Below are 27,264 nucleotides of genomic sequence, written 5' to 3'. Positions count from 1 at the left end.
CTCAGGGGCTCTAGTTTCCATGCAGCAAATCACTAAGGGATGAATTTAACCCCTTAATCTGAGTTAATTCTGGTGGTAACCTCGTGTTACCCCCAGTGCCTGGCGGGCCCCACAAACACAGAGCAAACCAACAGATGTTTTACTCTGAGGGGTGTTGGCTGTAATAGAACTCAATGCAAAACCCTATGTCAATTTTTGCTAACCTTTGAATATAGAAATATCTCCCTTCTCCTCATCCTCTTATCTGATGAAGATATGTTTTATATGGCTTTGTGCTTTCTCATAACAGTCAACTAAAAGCCAAGAAAACTCAACTCTAGGTCAGGTATCGCTGATACAATAATAACTGTTCCTGGTCATTTACTGTTCTAAGTTTCTTTGCATGTGGATCTCATTTAATTTTTTTCAAAAATCCCATGATATAGATATCACTGTTTCCATTTCTAGATGAGGAGGCTGAGGTTTAGAGAGGTTAAATTACTGGCCCAAGATCACTGAACCAGTAAGTGGCGCAGTTGAGATTAAAATTCAGGCGTGTCTGATTCCTAAACCCCTGTGTTTTTTTGTTTGCTTGTTTGTGTGTGTGTGTGTGTGTGTGTGTGTGTGTGTGTGTGTGTGTTTTGAGACGGAGTTTTGCTCTTGTTGCCCAGGCTGGAGTGCAATGGTGTCATCTCAGCTCACGGCAGCCTCTGACTCCCACGTTTAAGCGATTCTCCTGCCTCAGCCTCCTGAGTAGCTGGGATTACAGGCATGTGCAACCATGTCCAACTAATTTTGTATTTTCAGTAGAGACAGAGTTTCTCTGTGTTGGTCAGGCTGGTCTTGAACTCCTGACTTCAGGTGATCTGCCTGCCTTGGCTTCTCAAAGTGCTGGAATTATAGGTGTGAGCCACTGTGCCCGGCCTCCCAAAACCCCTGTTTCTAGTGAAGGTGAACTCATGCCCTAGTTTTAGGAATGTTTCTATGGGAGAAAGGGAGTTGGTTAGGATTTAGCATTTCTGGCATGGCAGAAATCACCATTCTGGACATGTGTAGGGAGGGTTCTGTGGGAAACAATGGAATGTGAGTGTGTGGGTGAGTGGAGAGGGACACCTGGTCAGGGCCACTGAAACCCACAGAGAAAGCAGAGGCCTTTAAATAGATGGGGTCAAATGTCTTGCAAATGAGCTGAAGCAGCTCCACAACCTTGGCCACCAGAATAATTCTAGGGAGGAACAGTGAACTGCTGTTGGGGATCAGGCTGATCTGACCCCTCCCGGGGTCCCATGGAAGGGTTAGGGCTTGAGCTCTGGCCAGGCTCACCTAGGTTGCTAGTAAAGGCCCCTAAGAGAGGGTGGGCTTGCTCCTCTGCCCTAATACCATGGCCTGGTTTTTGGTTCACAGGCTATGGAGCCTGAGCCAGTGAGCTGCTGTGATGCAGAGGCAGAGGCCAAAAGAAGAGATTGGGTGAAAAGGCAACCCAGTATGGGTGATGACTCTACAGGTCCTCTCCAGCGAGCAGAGGCTGGAGCTCCTTCCTACCTTCTTCAGGCTGCAGGGAAAATTCATCCTGCACCCCATCCTGGCCTTCGAGGCACGTTGCAGGGACCCAGCCTTGCTCCTCAGCAGTGCTGACGAACCACCAACCTGGGGAAGCGGGAGTGCAGAATGGTGTTAGTTGGGTCAAGTGTGAGGTATAGGGGTCAGAACATAATAATCTATTCAGCCAGTACACCAGTGAACTCCTGGGATAAGGCTAAAGTTACCATTTTACTGGTAGAACACAACTACCAATGTTACCTGCTAATTGCTAAAAGCAGGTCCAGAAACTTGCTCCTGAACCCGAGACAGGGAAGAATAAAGTTCTCCTAAATGACAACAATAAAGAGGCTGGGCATGGTGGCTCATGCCTGTAGTCCCAGCATTTGGGTGGATTGCTTGAGCCCAGGAGTTCAAGACCAGCTTGGGCAACATGACAAAACCCTGTCTCCACAAAAAGTTTAAAAATTAGCCAAGCATGGTGGTGCATGCTTGTAGTCCCAGCTACTCGTGAGGCTGAGATGGGAGGATCACCTGAGTCCAGGAGGTCAAGACTGCAGTGAGCTATGGTTGCACCAATGCACTCCAGCCTGGGCGACAGAGTGAGATCCCATCTCAACAACAACAACAACAACAACAACAACAACAACAACAACAACAACAAAGTTCACCTTCACTAAGATGTGTGATGCACCCATCATTTTACTTGCATTAAATGTAATCTTCACATTATCGTCCCAATTGTACACATGAGGAAACAGGCTCAAAGAGGCAAACAGACTCATCCAAGTTCACATGGCTTGTGGAAGGGCCGTGATTTGTGCACAGGGCTGTTTGATTCTAATGGCGTTGTCCTTATCTGAGACGCAGATTTAGCATCTGCTTCACAGGTCTCTCACCCTGGGAGGCTCAGACATTCCCTAAGGAGAAGGGCCTGCGTGGGGCCTGTGGTAGGGAGAATAATGACCCTTTCCCCGCAAAGATGTCTCTGTCTGAATCCTCCAAACCTGTAAATATATTAAGTTACATGGCAATCATTAAGGCTGCTAATCTGCTGACCTTAAAGTAGGGAGTTTATCCTAGATTCTCTGGGTGGGCCTAATATAATCCCAGGGGTCCTTAAGTAGGCAAGAAGGAGGCAGAAGTCACGGGGACATGTGGCCGTTGGGGAAAGACACAGAGAGCTGCAATGCTGCTGGCAGTGAAGAAGGAAGAAGGGGCCATGAGCCAAGGCAGCCTCCAGGATCTGGAAAAGTCAAGGAAACAGATCCCACTGGGAACCTGAAGAAAGCAATGGGGCCCTGCCAATTCCTTGATTTTAGGCCAGTGAGACCATGCTGAACTTCTGACCCACAGATTGTTAGGTAAACACGTGCTGTTGGCCGGGTGTGGTGGCTCCTGCCTGTAATCCCAGTTACTAGGCGGACAGAGGCAGGAGAATCACTTGAACCCAGGAGGCAGAGGTTGCAGTGAGCTGAGATCGTGTCACTGTAGTCCAGCCAGCCTGGGTGACAGAGTGAAGCTCTGTTTAAACAAACAAACAAATACATAAGTACTGTTTTAAGCCACTGAGTTTGTAGTAATTCATCACAGCATCAATGGGAAACTATATAGGGACCAACTGGCTCTGTATAAAATAAATGGAAAAAAGAGATCTGTTCCCCAAGATCACACACCTCCAAGCCCTAGAGACCCCAGAGGAGAAGAGAAGGAGGGAGCAGACTCTTGAGCCAGACTGCTGGTCTCACAGAGAGGCCCGTGCTCTCCACCTTCCCGAAATGGAAGCTGCCTTCGGCTTTCCTCGATGTCAGGTTCCAAAATACCTGTGATGGTGGCTGATTGTTCTGTGTGTGTATGTGAGTGAGAACAAATGGAACTCTGGGGCTATGAAACCTGTGGAAAACCAGGAATTAGAAAATAGGCCCTACGATTTTCTAAAGATTCATATTTGTAAATATTTGTATGAAGATAAGGAAACGGTCATAAAACAGTAATAGCAATGACAGCATTGACGTGTCAGATACCGTCCAGGGTGCTGCACGTCCACTCCTACCTTGCTACAGCCCCACCACAGCCTTATGAGGTGTGTACTATTACTGCCCCCATTTCACAGATGGGGAAGTCAAGGTTCAGCAACTCTCTCAAAGTCACAAAGATAGAAAGTAGCAGAGCCAGGTTTCAAACCCAGGCTGTCTCTGAGCTCTGAACTATTTTTACTAATGCCTCACGCATTGCTAGAGGGAGGATAAATCAGAACAGCCACTATTTTGGAAGTAGATAAGTTGATGGTATCTTAAGACTTAAATATGTGTATCTTGGCTAGGCACAGTGGCTCACCTGTAATCCCAGCAGTTTGGAAGGCCAAGGTGGGTGGTCAGGAGTTCAAGACTAGCCTGACTAGTATGGTGAAACCTTGTCTTCACTAAAAATACAAAACGTAGCCAGGTGTGGTGGTGTGAGCCTGTAGTCCCAGCTACTCAGGAGGCTGAGATAGGAGAATTGCTTGAACCAGGGAGGTGGAGGTTCAATTGAGCCAAGATCGTGCCATTCCACTCCAGCCTGGATGATACAGTGAGACTCCATCTCCCCCGCCAAAAAAATAAATAAAATAAAATATGTGTATCTTATAGTCCAGCTGTTCCACTTCTTGGAATCTAACCTAAAGAAACTGACATGCACACTGTGGCACTGTTCACAATGGAGTATGAGTGCAAATATATGAACATGGCTTATTCAGGCACTGAATACTATGCAGATGTGAAAAAGTATCAGAGGAGCTAGACAGTAACTAAAAAAAAGTTAGCTGCAGATCAAAATGTATACAATAACACTACTGGGTTTTTGTGTATATGTGCATGTATGTATGTATGAATGAGTACATGTGTATGTGTATATTCACATGTACACACATACACGTGTGTATATAATATATTCAAGAAAGGGTCATACCTAATGAATAGAAGGGTTATCTGGGGCTCAGAAAGGGGGTTAGGGTTGAAGCTGGTGGAAAAAATAGATTTTAGTTTTATCATTAATGTTTTAAGAATAATGTATCCAGGCATTACTTGGATAAGTACAATATAATTAAAAATAAATGTCGTTATTGTGTTGGCTACTTGAAGATGTACGCACTCATCCTCTCCCTTCTTTCTGCTACCCTCTGGACATACCAACGCTCATTCCTGGCCCCCACTCTTCTTCCCAGTAACCCAACTTTCCTTACTTCCTGCAAGCTGGGGGCTCAGGGCAGTGGGTGCTCCTGTCTTCTGTCTTTATGTCCCCATGGTGTGTCCTAGCCACATCACACAATCTGCACACATTCATTCTCAAGAATTGGAAAGTCACATGGCCTTAGGGGCTGCTGGAGTTGGTTTGGAAGTCCAGCTCTGCAGCCTGTTGTGAGATGTGGGGTGAGTGACTGACTCACTTGGAGTCATGGTTGCATTAGCTGTGAAGCAAGGATGGCAAGTCCTATACTGAGTAATGAAGGAAGTTTGGCTGGCTGGTGCTGGTCTCATGACTAATGCCACCATGATCCAGATGATGTTGGAAACATCGTCTTTCCCCTGTTCTTTGGATCTCAACTAGCCATTGGGCTGTCACAGAGACTGACACACTAATGATATGATTAGCTAACATCACATGTTAGCCACAGCAAACCCAGTGGTTTCCACTGCATTTTCTCAGGGAGGATCTGCTTATTTTCTGCCCTTTGCCTTCAGTGGCGTGCAATGGCTGCTTTGTGGCTAAGGAAGGCAAAGGGGAAGGAAACTCACATTTTTTGAGCATCTACTATGTGCTAAGCACAAGTTTAAGCACTCTTTACATATTATGTCACTTCATCTTTACAATCACTCTTTAGAGCAGAAGTTTTTATTTTGTTTAAGAAAAGTAACAGAATAAAGCTACCTGAACCACTGTGAAATGTGGAATTCCGATGGAAATCCAGGTTAAGTGTCTCAATCATAACACATTCTGCCCTAGACCCAGCCAGTGTCCATGACCAATGGTCCCTGTGAAGGGCAGGTAGGCTAAGGACACAGGGAATGTGTCTGTCCCATTCATTAGAGCCCAGAGTGATGGAGCTTTCTTGAAGACTCCCATGGGTAAGCAAAGGCAAATCAACAGAGCACATTTCCAGTGGAGTGCTGGACTCTGTGTCTGCAAGTGCTTTAGAGCCAGAAGGAATGTTTATAAAATGTGAACGTCAGAACAAATAAGTACCATCTGACCCAACAGGATACTGGTGAGTGGTGACCAGGTGGGATATTCGAGCACAGTGATCAAACAGGGGCCACTTTCTAAGAGACCTTCTGCCAGATCTATGGGAAGTGGCCAGCCTGGATTGGCCATTTCCGTTTCTGAGTTTCCAAATGTTTCCTGTCCTAGGGGCTTGGTGACAGGGTAGTAGGAGAGGGAGGTGGTCTAGGTCCCCACCTGACTCATTCTTCTCGATGATGTCCACCACCTGCCCCACGCCGAGGCTGATCTCTGAACTCTCCTGCTTCTGGTAGTTGGCCACCACCACATACTGCTCCAGGACCATGGGGTCCACTGAGGTTTGGTCACCTCCTGTGGATAGGAAAGAGACATGACATCTGGCCACCACCCATGCATGAAAGAGCAGGAGCCAGAGCAGTAGGGTGGGTCAAGAGGGCATTCCAGATAAAAAAGAAGCAGTTACAGGACTCATCCCAAAAGTGACTTCATCCATTCATTCTTCTATTCATGTGCTTATTCAACCACCCAAATTGACCCAGTGCTATTCTGTGCAGGAACAGGGGATTCAGAGTTGATTAAGATATGGTACCTGCCCTGAAGATGCTGACACCCTAGTGGAAAAACTCATTCATTCATACTTAGCTATCCATCCATCCATTTTTCCATCCATATGTCCATCTGTCCATCCATACGTCTGTCCATCCATCCATCCAGCCAGCCAGCCATCATATGCCATCATCCAACCATCCATCCATCCATCATCCAGCCATCCAACCAAACATTCATCTATCTGCCCTCCATTCAACCATCTATCCACTCATGATAGATCCAATTAAACACCATCCTCCATCAACCGTCTCATCATCCATCCAAAATCACTCGCCTATTAATCTATGAAATCACCAGTGATGTTGATTCCAGATACTCTGAAGAGTACAAAGGTGAATAAAACAGCTGTGACTCCCAGCCTCAAGTAATTCAGTCTAGTCACAGAGATAGACACATACATATGTGATTGATAAGATATAGAATTATATAAGCATGAGTTTATGATAAATTGCTGGAAACAACCAGGATGTTGGTACAGAAAATGAAGGGAAAAGACAATGCTGTATTAAACGGGGTGGCTGGCAAGACCTGAGGCAGGAGGAGGGATCATGATGAGAATGGGGGGAGAGTGGTGTAGGCACACTCTGAGATGGGAAAGGACTTGGGACCTTCGGGACTGGGAGGAGGCCAGGCAAGGAAGTGCGTGGAAAGAGTGGTTCTGAGTGAGGTCCCCAAGGTAGGCACGGGTCAGATCAGGCAGGATCTTCGGGGCCAACTAAAGAAGTTGAATTGCTTTTAACCTTGAAGAGGAAAGTCGATCAAGGGCTTTAAGAAGAGAATTACAAGATAAGAGTTACATCTTTAAAAAGATAATTCTGGGTGGGGCATGGTGGCTCACGCCTGTAATCCCAGCACTTTGGGAAGCCAAGGAGTGTGGATCACCTGATGTCAGGAGTTTGAGACCAGTGTGGCCAACATAGTGAAACCCCATCTCTACTAAAAATACAAAAAATTAGCTGAGCATGGTGGTGCACACCTGTAATCCGAGCTACCCAGGAGACTGAGGCATGAGAATCACTTGAACTCGGGAGGCAGAGGTTGCAGTGACCTGAGATTGCACCACTGCACTCCAGCCCCGGTGACAGAGTGAGACTCCATCTCAAAGACAAAAAAAGACAATTGTGGAGTAGCGCATGAAAGCCATCACACAGAACTGACTTTGTGCCTCTCTCCCACTCTGTTGGGTGGCATCGTGTTGGTAGCTTGAAATTGGCCATGGTGGGAGTATTTACACCACAGAAATTGGCAAATGCTACAAAGCAGGGCTTCCCCACTGGAGAGCTGGTTGTTATGTATCTACCAGCATATCACTGCACTCCAGCATCTGCAACCAGAAGCAGTACAGAAGCCCCTTGTTAGAGCCATGCGGTCTGGATTTTTGATATGAACAAGCAGAATAGGGCATTGTAGCTGGGTGAAGGGTCCTGCTTCTTAGCTCTGTGCCCATGCTCTGGCCACTCCCGCTTCCTGCCTGATGGTAACAAAGAAATGGGAGGGCCTTTAAGCTGGGGACAACCCTGCCACTTGCACCCTGCATAGAGAACGCACAAGGAGAACAGAGGAAGAGAGCAGGAAAGAAACAGAAAGATGCAGACTGACAGTTCAGAAGAAAGGGCAGGAAGCAGCCTTCATGAGGGCCCATTACCGGCCACAGACAGCACATAAACCATCCCAGCGCATCTGCCCTGCAAGCTGGGTACTGCCACCTGCATTCTGTGGGCATGTGCCACAATGTCTGGCTAATTTTCGTGTTTTTAGTAGAGATGGGGGTCTCACCATGTTGACTAGGCTGGTCTTGAACTCCTGACTTAAAGTGATCCGGCTGCCTTGGCCTCCCGAAGTGTTGGGATTGCAGGCTTGAGCCACCATGCCCGGCTACAATCTGTTTTCAATATAGCAGCTAGAGCAATCCTTTTAAAAGATGTATCAGAACATGTTTCTCAAAGGTCAAGTCTCTGATGGTCTTCACCTCACTTGTGAAAAGCCTCAGTGGTCTACAAGGTGCTGTCTAATCTGCCTCTGATCACTTTTCTTTTCTTTTCTTTTTTAAAATAGAGATGGGGTTTCGCCATGTTGCCCAGACTGGTCTTGAACTCCTGGGCTGAACCAATCCACCTGCCTCAGCCACTCAAAGTGCTGGGATTACAGGCGTGAGCCACTGCGCCGAGCCTGTTTTTATATTTTTTAAGCGCTGTAAAGAAGGAGGAGAAGATTGAGAGGATGAGAAATAATTATTATTAGTAGTAGTGACAGCAACTGTGTGTGGCCCATGAAGGCTAACATATTCCCTATGTGACCCCTTAGACAAAGTCTGTCAACCCCTGGCCTAGAACATGGATGACTTCTTACCAGGGCTCAGTAAGTGTCTGAATGAAGGAAGGAACCAGTTTAAAACTCAGCTTTGCTGGGCATGGTGGCTCACGCCTGTAATCCCAGCACTCTGGGAGACAGAGGCAGGCGGATCATGAGATCAGAAGTTGAAACCCCATCTCTATTAAAAATGCAAAAATTAGCCAGACATGGTGGCACATGCCTGTAGTCCCAGCTACTTAGGAGGCTGAGGCAGAAGAATCGCTTGAACCCAGGAGATGGAGGTTGCAGTGAGCCGAGATCATGCTACTGCATTCCGGCTTGGGCAAGGGAGTGAGACTTCCTCTCAGAACAAACAAACAAACAAACCCCTCTGCTTGAATGACTTCCTATCTCAGGGAGCATTCAAATGCTTCCTTCACATTTCATTTTGTTTACACAGGTGTCTTTTCTACTAGACTATGAGAGTGGTTTCCACCTGGGGACCTAGAGCACTGCCAGGTACAGATACAGTTCCTCATTCAATATTAAGCACCTAATAGGTGCTTAAATAAATTATAAATTAGTTATACATTAAATAAATATTGAATGAATAACCATACCTGTCTTGTTCATTCAGCATCCAGCACAGGTGTGCAACAGACATTTGTCAGGTGAATGAACAAAGGATAAATGAAGACTTCTAGAAACCCTTCCTACTCTATACAAGAAATGTATGTAGAAAGAGGGCTTCAGTTAAGTGAAGATCCAGTTGTCAGGTTACTCTGTCCGAAAAGCTCAACTTTTGCCACCCAGTTTTAACACCTGATGGTGGCACAGTTGCACCACACACAGTTTTCAGGACTCTGATGAATGCGCCGGGCATTTCTGCACTAACTCTCCTAAACAGTTTGCCAAGGGGATTTGGCAAAACTATGAGCAGTGACAGAATGACAGAACCAAGGAATCATATTTGCTGTGAGCAAGACATCGAGCCAGGAAATGAGGAGGGCAGGGAGCTCTGGGTTGGGACTCTGGGTTAGCTGGAGCAGAGCATGGACTGGCACAGGGCTCAGGGATGGCACTTCCTCCAAGACTTGCTCTGGGACCAGGTCCAAGACTACCATCTCCTTGCTATTTTTCCGTGGCAGTAGCTTAGACTAGCTCTCTGCCATGAAGTGGTTTGGAGAATGCATAGAGTTGCTGTTTCAGCACTAGTTCTTCCAGAGTAAGTTGGTTGATTTTACTCAGAGCACTCAACTTATTGAAACTGATGAAAAAAGTTCATTCATTTGATCCACCAGGAGTCTCAAATTAGGCTTCAGGCTATTTACTTGTTAAGTGAAGACACCTACTGGTGGAGGGTGATATTGCGGCCAAGCTCTATAATGCCACAGTAATTGCAATGTCTAAACGTTGAGGCAGGCAGCTAAAGCGAAATTCTAGGAGTTGCCAAGTGTGAAGTCAAAGGATTCCTAGGCAAGGATATCACTTTTGTGGTCCAGTCAGAAATATGAGAGAAGAGGTGATGAGAAAGAGGAAAGTCTGACATTGGAAGGGCGATTTTATTATAAAGTGTTATAAAATATTCTTAAGATGTATAGTGCCTAACCTACCACAGAAGTTTTCTATTTGGGCACATTTTTTCTTCATGATGATATGTCTTGAATTTTTAAAATGACGGGTAAAGTGGGATTTTCCTTCCAAAGATTTCACTATATTGCCAATCTTGCTAAAAGAGTCAGTAAACAAAGAATGCTTTTAAGTAAAGGTTAGAAAAATCGGGAAGAAAGATGCTCCTCAAATAATTGGATGATCTCTTGACTTTTGGTAAGAAGATTCATTTTCTGCAATTTGAGACCATATTAGCCAAAGTCTGTAGGAGCCAGCCAGCCAGTCATGACCGGGAAATGCCAGAGGCAGACAGACCTTCCCCAAAGCAGAGTTTTGGTACAGAGATCTCAGGAGTTTGTCTGTCAATGTTAGATCCTATTAAAATTCAATCCAAAAGGCCAATTCTAAAATAAAGGAAGTGTTCAAAGGTCAATAAGATACACGGCTAATCCCAGCTTGGGTTCTTAGTTTGAATGAAGAAAGATGCTATTTTCCACCGAGTTGAATTATAAATAATCTGTCCCCATCATTTCAGGTGAATGATACAACAACAGTCACCACAAATTAGAGCTTCTTCCCCCTTTTCCAGACAAGACCCTTCATCAAGCTGGTTCCGACTGGACATTTGTGTTTGTCACAAACCAGAGCTGTCTCTTTCCTCTCTTCTCTCCCCTCCCACACTCATTCCTTCTAGGGAAAGTCTCTACACACTCAAAACCAGAAACTCTGCCAGCCCAAGAGTGGCAGCTCCTCTTCTCTCTGCTCTTTTCTAAGAAACATATAATTATCCCCGGGGCTCAGGAACTATTTGCAGCTTTAGCAGGATACCACAGCTCTGGCCAGTACCTATTAAACTAGAAAGAAGAGCTATAAACAGACTGGTTGGGAAAAGGCTGAAGTTAATTCCGACGCCATTCCTTGAGGCAGAGAGAATGACGGTGGGGCCTGTCAGGTTGACCACAGGGCCCGTACTCAGGGGCAGCAAAGGTACTGGGGCTGTTTACTTTGGAATTTCTACTTGATATGGTTTGGATCTGTGTCCCCACCCAAATCTCATGTCTAATTGCAATCCCCAATATCGGTGGTGGGGCCTGGTGGGAGGTGATTGGATCATGGGGGTGGGTCCTTCATGAACGGTTCAGCACTATCCTCTTGGCGCTGTTTCGAGATGGAGTTACCAGGAGATATGGTTGTTTAAAAGTGTGCAGCACCTCCCCTCTCTCTCGGTCCTGCTCCTGCCGTTTAAGAACTGCTCACTCTCCCTTTGCCTTCCACCATGATGGAGAGCTCCCTGGGGCCTCCCCAGAAGCTGAGCAGAAGCCTCTATGCTTCCTGTAAAGCCTGCAGAACCATGAGCCAATTAAACCTTTTTTCTTTATAAATTATCCAGTCATAGGTATTTCTTTATAGCAGTGCGAGAATGAACTAATACACCACTGCTGGTCAGGGGCACCCATGTACTTTAAGTAATAGTAGGAGTAGCAGTAAAAACAGCATCAAACATACATCACCGGCCATGTGCCAGGCACCGTTCTAGGTACCTTACGGATATGATTATAAATCCTGTAATAATCCCCTAAGGCAGCCTGCCATGATAAACCCCATTTTACGATGAGGAAACTGAGGCCCAGGAGAGGATGCATCCTTTTTCACATCTAGGATCTCTGCTTGCACCCCTGATCCTTATCAACCCTCTCAAACCTCCTGGAATCCTAGGAAATTAAACAGTGTTGGATTCTGGAAGTTGTGAAGTCCACATTGGCTCCAGGTGACGTATAGGTTGGGGCCTTTGCAGATGACCTTGGGTGGCAAGAAGAAGTTGGGCCACTGTTTACATAAAGTTATAAACCCCAGGGGAGAGCTCAATCATTCCTCTGTGCATTCCCAAATCCCACCTTCTCTTTCTCCATGCTTCTGAGAGAAGAGTTGTGTCATCTAGGCAATGGAAAGATGATTAGGAAGGAATGTAATGTACTTTAGGGAGAATGGCCATAGGGATGGGAATTGCTTGACACTGCATCTGTCATTGCCCAAAACAGGGGCTGGGCCTGGTGCCGAGGATGTCCAGTGGATACGGCCCAGATCTACCACACATTCCTGCCCCCCAGCCTGTGCCTGGCCATCCCCTCAGCCCAGGATGCCCTTCGCTCTGTGGAAAGCTCCAGCTCCTTCGTCGAGACCCAGGAGGAAACTGAGGCCCATGAAAGGGTGCATCCTTTTTCACTTCTGGGATCTCTGCTTGTACCCCTGATCCTCATCAACTTCCTCAAACCTGGAATCCTAGGAAATTAAAGACCGCTGAATTCTGGAAGTTCTGAAGTCCACATTGGACTTCCTTCCGACCCCTTATCACACCTGCAAAGAATGCTCTCAGCTCTCAGCTACCACATTATTCTGTATAAAGTGGAACAAAGGCATGTACCTCCCAATATCATAGCTAGGAAGAAGTCTGTCTCCCCATTTCCATGAAGGCATTCCCTGGAAAAGACTCCAAGTCTCAACCACTTGGCAGTTTTTTGGTGTATTAGATGAAACAACCTCAAATACTATTTTTGGGAAATGGGATTGGGGTATTACCCAATCAATCAAACATCCATCCATCCATCCATCCATCCATCCATCCATCCATCCATCCATTCACCCATCCTTCCTTCCCTTCCCTCCCCTCCCTCCCTCCCTCCTACCCACCATCCATCCATCCACATCACTGTATCCCCAGCATGGAACCCAGGACCTGGCACACAGTAGGTGCTCAGCTGGAGTTTGCTACACACTGAATAAAGAGAAGAAAATAGAGAATATTCTTACCAGATTTCTTTTTCCCAGCGTGCTCCCTGTACAGGAAAGAAAGGGAGTGGGAAAGAGAAATGAGTCAGTACTTGCCATGTATTAACATGAGTTATTCTGCTAGAAAACTGACATTCTCCACCCCCGACAACATCATCAGTGAATGAATAAAATCCAGGCCAACTGGAGGGATGCTGACTTCTTCAAAGAGAAAGAATTTCTCTTAATTCTGCCCCTTTGCCTGATCAGTGCTCTGGTGCCCTGGGGACCAGTGTCTCCACTTACTTGTAGACTGGAAGCCCTGGAGAGGAGCTGAAGGGGGATGCACAGTTTGAAAATAGGAATTAGGTCCCCCCGCCGCCATGAGCCTGATGCCTACCTCATCAGCACAGCACAGGTCCCTGCCCCATTTCTTGGGGTCCCCTAAGCCGTAGACATGGGGCAGAAAGTGCTTGAGACTAAGTATACAGGGAACACACTAAAACTGGGCAGAAGTCTGGACAGCAGTGAATACAGTACACCTCCCCAGTAGAGACGGGGGGGACACTACCATGGGCTGGAATTCATGGGGAATGATGAATAGTGACTCCCTTACATTTGTCGACCATGTCAGAGTTTATAAATGCAACTGTATCGGTCAGGGGCAGCGACTCATGCCTGTAATCCCAGCACTTTGGGAGGCTGAGGTGGGTGGATCACCTGAGGTCAGGAGTTCGAGACCAGCCTGGCCAACAAGGTGAAACCCCATCTCTGCTAAAAATACAAAAATTAGCTGGGTGTTGTGGTGCACACCTCTGGTACCAGCTACTCGGGAGGCTGAGGCAGGAGAACTGCTTGAATCTGGGAGGCGGAGATTGCAGTGAGCCAAGACAGCAAGATTCCAACCTGGGGGGTGGGGGTGGGGGCGGGAAACAACGGCATCCCAAATGCAGCATTACAAATTAGGGCTTACAAAGCACTTTTAAAGTAAGTGATCTCATGAATAATGTTTCCAGTGGTTGGGCTGGGATGGACATTGTGGCAACAGTAGCATTAGCTAATATTACTAAATGCGACTAGACCTGGTGCCAGCACCCTGCTAGGCACTTGTAGTTTACTCACCCAATACTCACGATGATCCCCGGAAATAAGTATTATTATTATTATTATTGAGACAGAGTTTTGGTCTTGTTACCCGGGCTGGAGTGCAATGGCGTGATCTCGGCTCACCACAACCTCTGCCTCCCGGGTTCAAGCTATTCTCCTGCCTTAGCCTCCCAAGTAGCTAGGATTACAGGCATGCACCACCACGCTCAGCTAATTTTGTACTTTTAGTAGAGATGGCGTTTCTCCATGTTGGTCAGGCAGGTCTCAAACTCCTGACCTCAGGTGATCCACCTGCCTTGGCCTCCCAAAGTACTGGGATTACAGGTGTGAGCCGCTGTGCCTGGCAGGTATTATTCTTATTCCCACTTTACAGATGTGGAACAGAGAGGCTAAGTAATTTGCTCAAGGTCACACAGCTTGCAAGTAGCACAGCCAGAATTTGAACCCAGCTCTGACTAACTTTAAAAAAACTGAAATATTACTGACAAACCATAAACTCATCTTTTAGGCTAGGAGCAGTTGGTCACACCTGTAATCCTAGCACTTTCGTAGGCCCAGGGTGGGCGCATCATCAGAAGTCAGGAGTTTGAGACTAGCCTGACCAACATGGAGAAACCCCATCTCTACTACAAATACAAAAATTAGCTGAGTGTGGTGGCATGTGCCTGTAATCCCAGCTACTTGGGAGGCTGAGGCAGGAGAATCGCTTGAACCTGGGAGGCGGAGGTTGCAGTGAGCTGAGATCATGCCATTGCACTCCAGCCTGGAAGACAGAGATGACTCTGTCTCAAAAACAAAACAAAACAAACAAAAACTCATCCTTTAAAAGTATGCAATTTACTTGTTTTCAGTATATTCACAAGGTTGGCCAACCATCACCACTAATTCCAGATCACTTTCATCACTCCAAAAAGAAGCCCCGTACCCATCAGTAGTCACTTCCCATTCTCCCTCCTCTAGCGGTTGGCAACCACAGATCTGCTTACTGTCTCTTATCTGCCTATTCTGGACATTTCATGTAAATGGAATCATACAATGTGTGGCCTTTTGTGTCTGGCTTCTTTCTTTCTTTCTTTTTTTTTTTATTTATTTATGTCTGGCTTCTTTCATCTGGCGTAATGTCTTTGAGGTTCGTCCGTGTTGTAGCATGTATCAGTACTTCACTCCTTTTGTTGCTAAGTAATATTCCATTGTGTGGATGGACCACAATTTGTTTACATCTGGGCTCACTCATTACATCTCACACATCCCTCTGAAGATTACTCTATTTTGTAGATGGAGATACTGAGGCCCAGAGAGGTGAGGTATGAGGCCTAAGACTGGAACCCAGGAAGCCTGGCTGGAGCCCACTCTCCTGACCACCACCTGGACCGTCCTGGGACTGAAGTTCCCCACTGGGCTGCTGTTCCAAGATGCACTAACCAAGGTCCCTTCAGTCTGCTTCACAGAAAGCAGCAGCTGCCGGAGTTGCCTGCGAGCTGAGCCGTGGTCTGGGCTTAAGTACTGGGCTCTTACCGGGCCACGCACCCTGGCTTCTATTGTCCCAGGCAGAGCAGGGGAATGGGGCCGGCAGGAGACTCCAGCGTTCAGGCAGCTGCAGCATGTGTTGGCTCAAGCAGGTGCGTCATCTTCTTGGTGTGACATGCTTGGGGTGTTCCCACGTTTTCCTATTCATGGCAGCCAAAACCCTCCTCCAACAGCACCAGCTGGCTAGGAAAGACCCCCAAAGTCCATCTCAAGCCCTAACATGGGATGAGCTTCAGGATCCTGACCAACAGAGCAACCCCACTGAGTATAACCTTCAAGTTCACTATCCGTAAACCAACAACCAGGGCCCAGATGAGACTGCCTGCTGCGGCTCCAGAACCATCTCTTGGGCCCTTGGCAACCTCCCCACCTTCCTTCCTTTTCAAATCCTGGCTTAAAGACAGGACGACATCACTAGGTAGGCACCTGCCCTGTGCCAGACACCGTCCTTTATGGGCGGGATCTTGCTTAGTGCTCACAACAAGGCTGTGGGCCAGGGCAGTGGCACCACTTTACTAATAAGGAAATAAGCTCAGAGAAGTCAAGTCATTTGTCCGAGGTCACACAGCTGGGAAGGGACAAGGCGATCTGAACCTTCCCTTTCTTTCCAGGAAGGCTGTCAGAACCAGATACACATACTCCAGCATGACGCCTGCTAGCTTAGTTCAGCTGTTTCTTGGCACTTTCTTTGGTACAGTCTAGGCTGTGTTTTGTATTTTTAGTGGATGTTCTATTTGTGTATGCATGGGTGCCTGTATACCCACGTGTTCACGCCGCCTTTCCCACCACTGTGGAAGTCAGCAGGCCCTCCTCATCTGCTGATGAATGAAGAACAAAGCCAGTGGCCTTGGCTGGATGCAGCATGGGCTGAGAAATCCTGTCCTACAAGCTCCAGCCAGCAAGCTAGGGAGGCTGCCTCTGCCATCAAAGAGAGGAAGCCAGAGAGTGCAACAAAGCCACCATGCAGCCTCCAGGAATTCCCACCTCCTCTTAAGGGCTGGCTCCCACCCTGTGTCCCGGGGTGTCCTTCCTTCTTGTAGATGACCAGACTCCTCCCAAGCACAGCAGCTGCCCTGGCCTGGCCCTCTCCCCTCTATGTGTCTAAGTTGGTCTGATGCCTGCTCAGAGAGTGGGGCCACTGCAACCACCTTTGCCAGGGAGAGGCCAAAGCCATGCTAGCACCAACATTCGGAAGGGCTGCCAGGGCTGGGCTGCTTCGCTTCGGGTCTATGTACAAGATTCTGCACAAATGAGGACCCCCTGAAACTGCAGGTGCAGTTACCTTCCCTTTCAGGAAGAGGGAAGAAAGCTTTTGCTGGAATCTCTAAGTGGTCCATGATGCTCCCCAAAGCTAAAGTCTCTGGGACACTGAGATAAGGGAGCAGAAAATCTGGCTATCATTGAATCCAGGGGGCCGAGGAACGGAAACCAACGTCAATACTACTCTCACGGCTGGTGTTTTCTCCTTTCCCTGCCCTGGGGCAATCAGGTCTGTAGAGCTTGTCCCAAGTGCTTTCCTCTACATCTCATTTGATTCCCCAAGCAATGCCGTGAGGGAGGTGTCATCAAGCCCATTTTACATAAGAGGAGACTGAGGCAAGGCGTGGAAAGACCTGCCCAAGCTCACCCAGTTTGAAAGTGGCTCCAGTAAACTGAGTTCATACGTGGAAACCCTAAACCCCAGCTTGATGGTGCTTGGAGATGGAGCCTTGGTGGGTAATTAGGTCATAAAGATGGAGCCCCAGGATGGGATTAGCACCGTTATGAGAAGAGAGGATCATTTGAGCCCAGGAGTGTCAGACCAGCCTGGGCAACATAGCCAGACCCTGTCTCTACAAAAAAAATTTTTTTTAAAAGAGAAGACATAAGAAAACAGGCTTTCTCTCTCTCTCTCTCTTTATTTCTATCATGTGGGGACATATCTGCAAACCAGGAAGTGGCCTTCACCAGGCACTGAAATAGCTGGCACCTTGATCGTGGACTTCTAGCCTCCAGCAAGTGAGAAATACAGTTTTGTTCCTTAAGCCACCCAGTCTGTGGTGTTTTTGTCACAGCAGATGGAACAAACTAAGACAGCGGTCAGGTGATTCTTCCTGCTGAGTGTGTATCGGGCTGGGCATCTTGATCAACTCTTAAGAGGCAGTCCCGGAATAAAGACAGCAACGTCTGGGCATTCCGAGAGGGGCAGTACCATGAGCTGCTACCTCCTGAGCAGCTGGCATGGTCTTAGAATTTTTCCCTGTGGCAGTCACTCAGTCCTCACCATTACCCTAAAAAGTACAGTTACTCCCATTTCACAGTGGAGCAAGTGTGGAAGCCCAGAAGCAAAGCGAGGAAGGCCCATGCCACACAGCCCAGGAGTGGTAGAGGCGGGATTCGAACCTGGGTGTACTAGATTCCAAACTCAAGTTCTTTTCTATTAAGTAAGCCTCTTGTGTGGGACTGAGCTTAGGTTCAGACTCAGACTGACACAGGAAAAATTCATCTTCACCTCTTCAAAACTGTGCCCCTCTTTCATTATTATTTTGTTAAAAGTCTCTTTTATCATTCTGAACCTCAGCTGCCTCATCTGTAAGCGAGGAATGACAGGTTTTCTGTTTGTTTTTGAGACAGAGTCTCCTCTGTTGCCCAGGCTGGAGCGTAGAGGCGGTAATCACTGCTCACTGCAGCCTCGACCTCCTTGGCTGGAGCAATTCTCCCATCTCAGCCTCCTGAGTACCTGGGACTAGGCACCACGCCACCATGCCTGGCTAATTTTTTTGATTTTTAGTAGAGACAGGGTCTCATTATGTTGCTCATGGTGGTCTCAACTCCTGTGCTCAAGCAATCCTCCTGGCTCAGCCTCCCAAAGTGCTAGGATTACAGGCGGGAGGGAATGACAGTTTTTATGTGGCAGTTTTGTGAGAAAATGAAGTGGAAAGGGAACACAATGAGCTCTGTATCCTTTGATTCACCTTGTGCAGAAATTATCATTGAAGCCAGAGGCTATGAGCCTGAGTGGCAGTTCACTCCCGCGCCCGGGAGGACTGCAGACAAAGGCGGTCTGAGAACGTTTCCCCATATTTCCTGATGGCGATACAAGTCGGGAAATGCTCACCAGATACCAATGCCAAAGACACTAAGAACAAAAACATTAACCAGCATGAGCTTAACATCCCAAATGATCAGATTTATATTCTGTATCCTTATGATTATTTTTAAATTTGTGAAACCGTGTCTTGGCTCCTGTGTTGGCAAGACATTCCCTTGTGATGTGTGATTCAAAGGGTTACTGCTGCCTCTTACAGAATGTCCCCCTTGACTCCAAAACCACGCGCTTCTGTGCACTGACTGTGAGAAGCTGTATTTACTCGCTCCGTGCTCATCACAGGAAACGGTGCATACTGGAATGTATTTTTGCAGGAACTTAGGTCTACTCAGCTGTGTGCTAGCAAACCATCCATCCTGAGTGGTGCACTCGGAGATCTGTGGCCTGTGAACTTGATTTTGGAGGTCACTGTGTATATGCATAAATTATAAATGGCCTGACTTCGCTTGTTAAAACACTTTGATGCTTTCCCCTCACGAGTCTATTTCAAACATTTTTGTGACTCCAGCAGATCACTTCCAAAAGGCAGCACGTGTCTTTCTCTCTCGATACATGTACGGTGCTCAGCACACCGCCCGTCACGCTGGCTGTTCGGCAAACTCACCCTTGGTTATGGCTGCTGCCTGGGGCATCCAGCGAGCACAGGGCTAAGAGCGGCTGTGCCTACTTCTGGAACAGAGCCTGGCTGGCACTTTTTAGCCCTTCTCAAATGAGCCCGGACGGACCCCAAACTCTGCCCACTCTTGCTCCTGTGACCCCAGGACACTCCCAGCACCGTGGGCAGGTCTCTTTTCCCCACTGCTATTTCTCCATTAGCCAGATCCCTTCCTGCTTTCCCCAAAGCAGCATGCGTATGTCTGTTTCGAGGCAGCCAGGGTGTTGGTGTGTAAATGCAGGCAGGCAGACGGTGCTTGGGTTTTATGTGGTGTTGCACTGTGGCATCTGGGCATGTGGCCTGTCCACTGCAGGGAGAAGCGACAGGGAGGCAGGGCTGTGGTGGCCATTTCGGGCAGCTTTGGAGCCTCGCTGAGCAGGATAAAATACTGGCCCTGTCACTTGCTGGCAATGGGATCATCATCGGTTTGGTTTGCTCCTGCATTCACACCCCCGGCAGTTCCGGAGCACACCCACCTCTGTGGACAGAAGCTAGATGAATCTACGGCTCAGCCCCTGCCTCGCAGGCCCAGTCTGCCCAGTTTTGACACACCCTGGTAAATGCTGTGGGCAGGTGCAGAGTATTACGAGATGACAGGAGTGGCACTCAGCCAGTTTCCTTCACCCGTCAAACGGGACACTTACTATCCGCTCACAGTAACTCTGAAGGCTACGTCGAGTGTGGTCTCACAGGGGCTCAGCTGATGAAACCCACTTTGGGCTGCATTTTGCTTTACTTGGGGGTGGCTGGACTGGCAGGAGGGAGGGCTGTGGGGCTCCACCTGGGGAAGCCCACAAATGAACTTACTCTTTGGGGGGATTCAAGTCTTCAGGTCTTGTCTCAAAAAACTGCAGCACCTCATCACACTGAGAGATGTAGGGGGGCAGCTGGATGAGGGCCTGGAGAAGAGAGAGACAGGTGAGTGCAAAGGAGGAGAGAGGGCTGGGCGTGGTGGCGCACACCTGTAATCCCAGCTATTTGGGAGGCCGAGGCAAGAGGATTGTATGAATCTGGGAGGTGGAGGTTATAGCGAGCGGAGATGGTGCCACTGCACTCCAGTCTAGGTGACAGAGGAAGACTTTGTCTCCAACAGATACACACACACACACACACACACACATGCATGCACACACACAAAACAAAAAGCAAAGGAAGGAGAGAGGTGTTAGGAATGCCATACACCAGTGCTCTCAAACCCAGGAAGGCACCAGAATCACCTGGAGGGCTTGTTAAAACAGATCGTGGAGCCCCACCTGAGTTTCTGATGCAGCAGTTCTGTGGAGGAGCCTGAGAATGTGCATTTGTAAAAAAGTTTCCTGGTGATACTGCTGGTTTGGGGAACAACACACACACACACACACACACACACGCGTCACAGTATATTTGTTCAAGTAATACATCCACATTTAGGCAAAATCAGACCATACTGTACAGGCTATTTTGTAAACTGATGCTTTCACTTAGCTATAAATTGTCAACTTCATGACATTTCATTATTCTTATTTATTTATTTATTTTGAGACATGATAGTGGTGTAATCTCAGCTCACCACAACCTCTGCTTCCCGGCTTCAAGCAATTCTTGTGCCTCAGCCTACCAAGTAGCTGGGATTACAGGCATGTGCTACCGTGCCTGGCTAATTTTTTTTGTATTGTTCGTAAAGCTGGGGTTTCGCCATGTTGACCAGGCTGGTCTCGAACTGCCAGCCTCAAGTGATCAACCCACTTCAGCCTCCCAAAGTACCGGGATTACAGGTACCTGGCACATTTCATTATTCTTTTATAACATCATCTATACTGGATATTGGATGTCTATCTATAGCTGTATCACACTTTATTCAACTAGTTGTCTACTGGTGAATCTTTAGGTGTTTTCCAACATGCTCACATATATGTCTTAACTCACGAATCTGAAGCATTAAAGTGAAGGGACTGTTTTATGATTTGGAAAGAGGTTCAAAGTCTCCAAGTTAATAAGGGGTTGAAATAGATTTTCCATTAGCCAAAGTCCACATTAATCTGCCCCAGGGACTCACTGGCTGTGTCACAGAGCGTCAAGTGTGTCTGGCAATAGGTTGGACAGAGGGTAGGTGAAGGGCACAAAGTAGCCCTCCACAAAGTTGGTTTAACTACTAGCAGGTATTCATTCAATTATTCAATGAGCATTTTCTTTTTTTTTTGAAATGGAGTCTCGATCTGTTGCCCAGGCTGGAGTGCGGTGGTGCGATCTCGGCTCACTGCAACCTCTGCCTCCTGGGTTCAAGCGATTCTCCTGCCTCAGCCTCCTGAGTAGCTGGGATTATAGGCATGCACCACCACGCCTGGCTAATTTTGTGTTTTTAGTAGAGACAGGGCTTCTCCATGTTGGTCAGTCTAGTCTCGAACCCAACCTCAGGAGATCTGCCTGCCTCGGCCTCCCAAAGTGCTGGGATTACAGGCGTGAGCCACCATGCCCAGCCTCGATGAGCATTTTCTTTGTGCCCAGCACTGCACTAGTTTCTGTGCCAAATATAAGAGAACTGCAGGGGACACTCTGCTCATTAAGGGATCTGAAACTCAGACATGGCCGTCACGAACAAACAGCTCGGTTTAACAAATATGTACTTAAGCCTCCTTTGGCCCAGGTCCTGGACCAGGGTAATGAGGATGCAGATCTGAGGGTGGTTCAGGTGGTTCACGCACACGTTCTGCTGCAAACCCCTGTGCAGACAGCACATGTGCATATGCATGAATTGCACAGGTGATTCTGCCAGCCAAGCCACCCAGGCAGTGCCTGCTCTGCATGAGGCTGGATTCTACTCTCCTGGAGAGCCTCCGTTTCCTGGTGCCTCTCCTGTGCCTTCTCACCATGCTCAGCCTGAGTTTGGAGTCTGGGTTAGAACAGAATGTGTCTTGCATTTTCTACATAACCAGCCCGTAATAGCTCACCACCCAGCTCCCGAAGTGACATGCCAACCCTGCAGCAGTCCTGGACTCTCATGGGCCAACGGAGAGACGTACGGAGTCTCCAGTGTGGTACCTTTTACTGGGCTTCGGGGATATTTTGTCCCTACATGATTATTTCTCCCATTAAAAAAATTAAATTGTGGTAAGTACACACAGTAAAAAGTTTACCATCTTAACCATGTTCCAGTGTGCTGTTACAGTGCACGGAGTATTTAACACATTCACACTGCTGTGCTACCAGCACCGCCATCCACCCACAGAACTCTTTTTTTCTTGCAAAACTGAAACTCTGTACCCATTAAATAACAACTACCCTTCCACCCTCCCCCTGGGAACCACCATTCTACCTTCTATCTCTAGGGATTGATGATTCCAGGTAGCTCATGTAAGTGGAATCACACGGTGTTTGTCTTTTTGTGTCTGGCTGATGTCATTCAGCATGCTCATCCATTCAAGGTTCATGCTTGTAGCAGGCATCAACACTTCCTGCCTTTTAAAGGCTAAGTAATATTCCATTGTATGGATACACCCCCTTTTGCTTAGCATTCACCTGTTGAGGGACACTTGGGTTGCTAATCCTACATGACTTTGAGTAAGGCTCTAACTTTAAGCCAGCTCCCCTGAGGTGCGATCTGCTCCAGACTCAAAATGGAAAAACACATCTTGAGGGATGTGGATGGCTTAATAGGGCACCCTCCCCGGTCACTGTCCACCCTTCTATCCTTCTGCAGGGTGACTAAAGGGCTCACCGACTTTTAATTTTTTTTTGAGACGGAGTTTCGCTCTTGTTACCCAGGCTGGAGTGCAATGGTGCGATCTCGGCTCACCGCAACCTCCGCCTCCTGGGTTCAGGCAATTCTCCTGCCTCAGCCTCCTGAGTAGCTGGGATTACAGGCACGTGCCACCATGCCCAGCTAATTTTTTTGTATTTTCTTTAGTAGAGACGGGGTTTCACCATGTTGACCAGGATGGTCTCGATCTCTTGACCTCGTGATCCACCTGACTTGGCCTCCCAAAGTGCTGGGATTACAGGCTTGAGCCACCGTGCCCGGCCAGGGCTCATCGATTTTTAACATTAGCCTTTAAGTAGCTCCTGCTCTGCAGCAAATCCTTAAGGACGGACTGTTTCCAGAGCTGAAGCAGGAAGTCCCAGAGACAGGACAGGCCTTCCCTCCCCCACCTCCTGTTTCTGGTCCCCCTTCATTTTCTGGTTAGAGCAGTGAGTGGTCATTCTCCTGGCCAGGATGAGCTGCTGCCGGCTCCCCACTCCCCAACGGCCTCTTTTGCCTCTGAAATCCCGCAGCCCTTGCAGTTGGAGCCACGTCATGAAGGAGCTGATTATATGCTGGACTGTGGTGTGTCCTGGCTGCTTTGTGTGCAAATATCTTGTGGCTCCCCCAAGACTGCAATAACAGCACTCCCCGACCTTGGCTCAGCACTGGGTGGCTCCTGAAAAGTGTTCATCTGTGTCACTTTACGTAACCCTGGGAAGCCTGGCCCATGTAAGAAATGGGGAAAGGGAGGCTCTGGTGAGGTGGCTCGGACTTGAGAGTTTGGGAAAGGCCGACTGCAAACCTGTACCTTTAATCCACAAAAGGCGGCAGGGTGGCAGCTGTTCCTCCACCACCTTCCCTGTGTGCCTAGACGGTGCTGGGGAGACCCTAAATAACGTGACGGAACCACCTGGTGCTGGCCATGTGTCTCTGTTAGAGGAGAGCTGGGTGGGTGTGGGGCCCCACACCTGGAGGTGGTCACTGTCTCTGCCTGGAGGGGGCCTCCTAGGATGGGCAGAGGCCCCATATGGACCAGGAGGGGAAGGGACATGACGCCCATGGAAACCTCCCGATGATGCCAAGTTCTCTTCTGGTTTTGAGCTATTCCTGGGAAGTAAAAGCCAAACCAAACCCCCAAACCATAAAAGAAGTCAAGTTAGTAATAAAAGGCAGGGCTGAATGCTTTGATGTTGGCCCGTTTCATTTGGGATGGACTTGGCCACCAGTGAAAAGTGACCCGTGGTGGAGAAAGCATTCTGCTTCTGCTTCCAGGACTGTCCTAGGTTCCGTCAGTAGTGACAAAGAACCACAGCTCCAGCAAACTCAGTCCTGTTCTGGAAGGAATTCTGGCGCTTTGGACAGAGGTGGCTGATGCAGGCACAAGAGAGGAGAGCAAGGCCTGCTTGCAGAGGGAAACAATAAAGGTCAGACAGAAACAGCTCCTGATTCCAGCCTTGTCACTTCCTGGCTGTGAGATTCAGGCCAAGTCCCACTGCCTCTCTGAGCCCCAGTCTGCTCATCTATAAAGTGGAGCTAAAGAACACCCATCTTGGAGGGCTGTGCTATAGAATGAGGAAGTGGCTGAACTGTTTCCACCGTACAGCAGCTGCTTGACAGACGCTGGTTAACCCTGTTGGCTCTCTATACTGCCCCAGGTACAAGAATATAGTGGTTTCCAAAGACAGTTTCAGAGGCAGCCAGATGACTACGTTAAACGACAATGCCTTGGTTAGAGAGAAGGTTCAGGTTTTTTCAGTTCTCTTTCGACCCTCTTTGTTTATTTATTTATTTATTTATTTAAAGACAGGGTTTCACCATGTTGGTCAGGCTGGTCTTGAACTCCCAACCTCAGGTGATCCACCCGCCTTGGCCTCCATTACAGGCGTGAGCCACCATGCCCAGCTGACCCTCTTTAATTTAAACAAGAATGCCCCAGAGAATAACACTTGTCTAACTTGCTTCCTGAGAGCAGGACGGGTTCTGCAGAGCCTCTGGTAGGCAGGCAACAGCAGCTAGCTAGATTTAAAAATGTTCTGTTGTTGTTTCATTGCTTTTATTTTTACTTTTATGGCAGGCACATAATACTCATTTTTGTTTTGTTTTGTTTTGTTTGTTTTTGAGACGGTGTGGCTCTGTCCCTCAGGCTGCAGTGCAGGGTAGGATCTCAGCTTACTGCAGCCTCCACCTCCTGGGCTCGAGATCCTCCTACTTCAGCCTCCTGAGTAGCTGGGATTATAGGTGTGCATCACCATGCTTGGCTAATTTTTGTAGTTTTAGTAGAAATGGGGTTTCGCCCTGTTGCCCAGGCTGGTCTCAAACTCCTGGGCTCAAGTGATCCACCTGCCTCGGTCTTCCAAAGTGTTGGGATTACAGGCATGCGCCATTATGCCCAGCTGATACCAGTTTTATGTTATGGTTGGGATATAAAGTTTCCTCTAATATATATGTTTTCAGAAGTTCAAAAAGTGAGGAAGCCCTCTTAGCACAGTAGGCAGCACATCAGTCTCATAATCTGAAGAAGTTCAAAAAGTGAGTTGAAGAAAAATATTAATAATAATACAGGTGGGTAGTATATGACAGAACTCCAGGAGGGAAGTCTCAAGTGACTGGAGCCTGGTAAATCTGCTGTTATGTTGCCCGTAGTTTAAGATACTACAGCAGGGGGATGCACACTCACATGTGTGTAGGTTTGTGTGTGTGTTAGATTTAAGCTATACCATAGGAAGGTTAGTTAATACCTGAAGTTCCCTCATTGGGAATGAACACTGGTGCAAGTGAAAGACTCTAATTAGAAGTCCTTATTTCAGAATAGGCTGCTTCAGGGCTTTAGCTGTCTTCATAGTGGATCAATGAAGTTAGTCCTTTATTCATTAGTCTAACTGTTGTTAGAAAGAATTTTTTTTTCTACTGGTAAAATGATCCTAGAAATATTCTCAGAAACTCTGGCCCTTGCATGAACAGAACCTGGTGAGCCCACTACTGTATCTCCTTCAGAACAGGGCCCTGGGTCTAGGATTTGGGGTTCAGAGTCTTCTTGAGGATTTTACCGTCAGACCACGGTTAGGATGAGCTGATCCTGCCTCTAGAACGTGGCTGCATCTGCCTCGAGGAATCACTCATGCAAAGAGGTATCAAACAGACAGCTGGTATTTCAAGGAGCTTCCAGAAAAATTTGAGTAACTTTTATGAGGCAGCTTGATAATAAATGCTTGTATGCATGGCAGGATTCAGCTGACTCATATTTTCATTGTGTCTTTCTCAATGAACAGAAGTTCTTATATTTAATGTATTCAAATAAATCAATCTTTTTGTGCCTGGTATGCTTTTTGTACCTTTAGAAATCTTATACCTAGAGATTATAAATATATTTTCCTATGTTATCTCCTAAAACCTTTTGTAACATTGCCTCTTACATTTACGTCTTTAATTTTCTTGGAAATGATTTCATGTGTGGTGGGAGGCAGGGGTTAGTTATCTTTTTTGTTTTTTCTTCCCTTGTGGATACCCATTTGTTGAGGAATGATCTGCAAGGCTGCCTTTGTCAGTATCACAGTGTCTATCCAAATACACACAGACCTGTTTCTGGGTTTTCTATTTGTTTCAAGGGTTTGTCTATCCCTTGTGCTAACACTGTGCTATGTTAATTACTGTAGCTTTATGATAGGTCTGGTAAAGCAGAAAGTTTCTTCCATTGCAAAATACACCTGGTAGCTAGCTTTGGGATATCATCTATAGCCCCCATCTATCTCTATCTGTTAGAGACCTTCAATTTCTACTAAAATAAAGCTAATTGTGATAGATCAAATCGGCTTAAGTTGGTTCGCAACATCAGTAACAGATACCCAAATGTCATGTAACAGCCTATGCAGTCTATAAAAGAAAGAGATCGTTTCATCTCTCTCCAGGAGGGCAGTTGCTTTGAAGCTGAGCCCAGGGAATCTGGCCAACCAAAACTCCAAATATCCGCTCTATTTCTTACGTTTCATTAATAGTGGGGGTAGTAACTTCCATGTGGCTCATTTAACATAAGCAGTTTCCTCCCTGTGGTTAGTCCAGGTGAATTGATTATCTCTGTACCATTCCAAGCATCAGGCAGATGCAGTCAGCTGCTGCTATCCTGTATTACTTCCGGATTTTAAATTTCCTTTTCAA

General features: G+C 47.4%; 1 protein-coding gene across 1 annotated transcript in view; it reads right to left on the bottom strand.

The window, feature by feature from the left end:
* Positions 1–27,264, bottom strand: part of SH3PXD2B (SH3 and PX domains 2B) — a 107,058-nt gene that overhangs the window by 19,372 nt on the left and 60,422 nt on the right. The window contains exons 5-8 of the mRNA XM_039460674.2: positions 20,202–20,293; positions 13,060–13,085; positions 5,956–6,090; positions 1,522–1,626 (exon numbers count right to left, since the gene is read on the bottom strand). Of these exons, the coding sequence (XP_039316608.1) occupies positions 1,522–1,626; positions 5,956–6,090; positions 13,060–13,085; positions 20,202–20,293 (358 nt within the window). The remainder of the gene's footprint in view (positions 1–1,521; positions 1,627–5,955; positions 6,091–13,059; positions 13,086–20,201; positions 20,294–27,264) is intronic.

Source organism: Saimiri boliviensis, chromosome 20, assembly GCF_048565385.1.
Source record: "Saimiri boliviensis isolate mSaiBol1 chromosome 20, mSaiBol1.pri, whole genome shotgun sequence".
Lineage (NCBI taxonomy): Eukaryota > Metazoa > Chordata > Mammalia > Primates > Cebidae > Saimiri > Saimiri boliviensis.
Note: the sequence above shows the minus strand (reverse complement) of the source record. Positions and strands in the feature narration are given on the sequence as shown.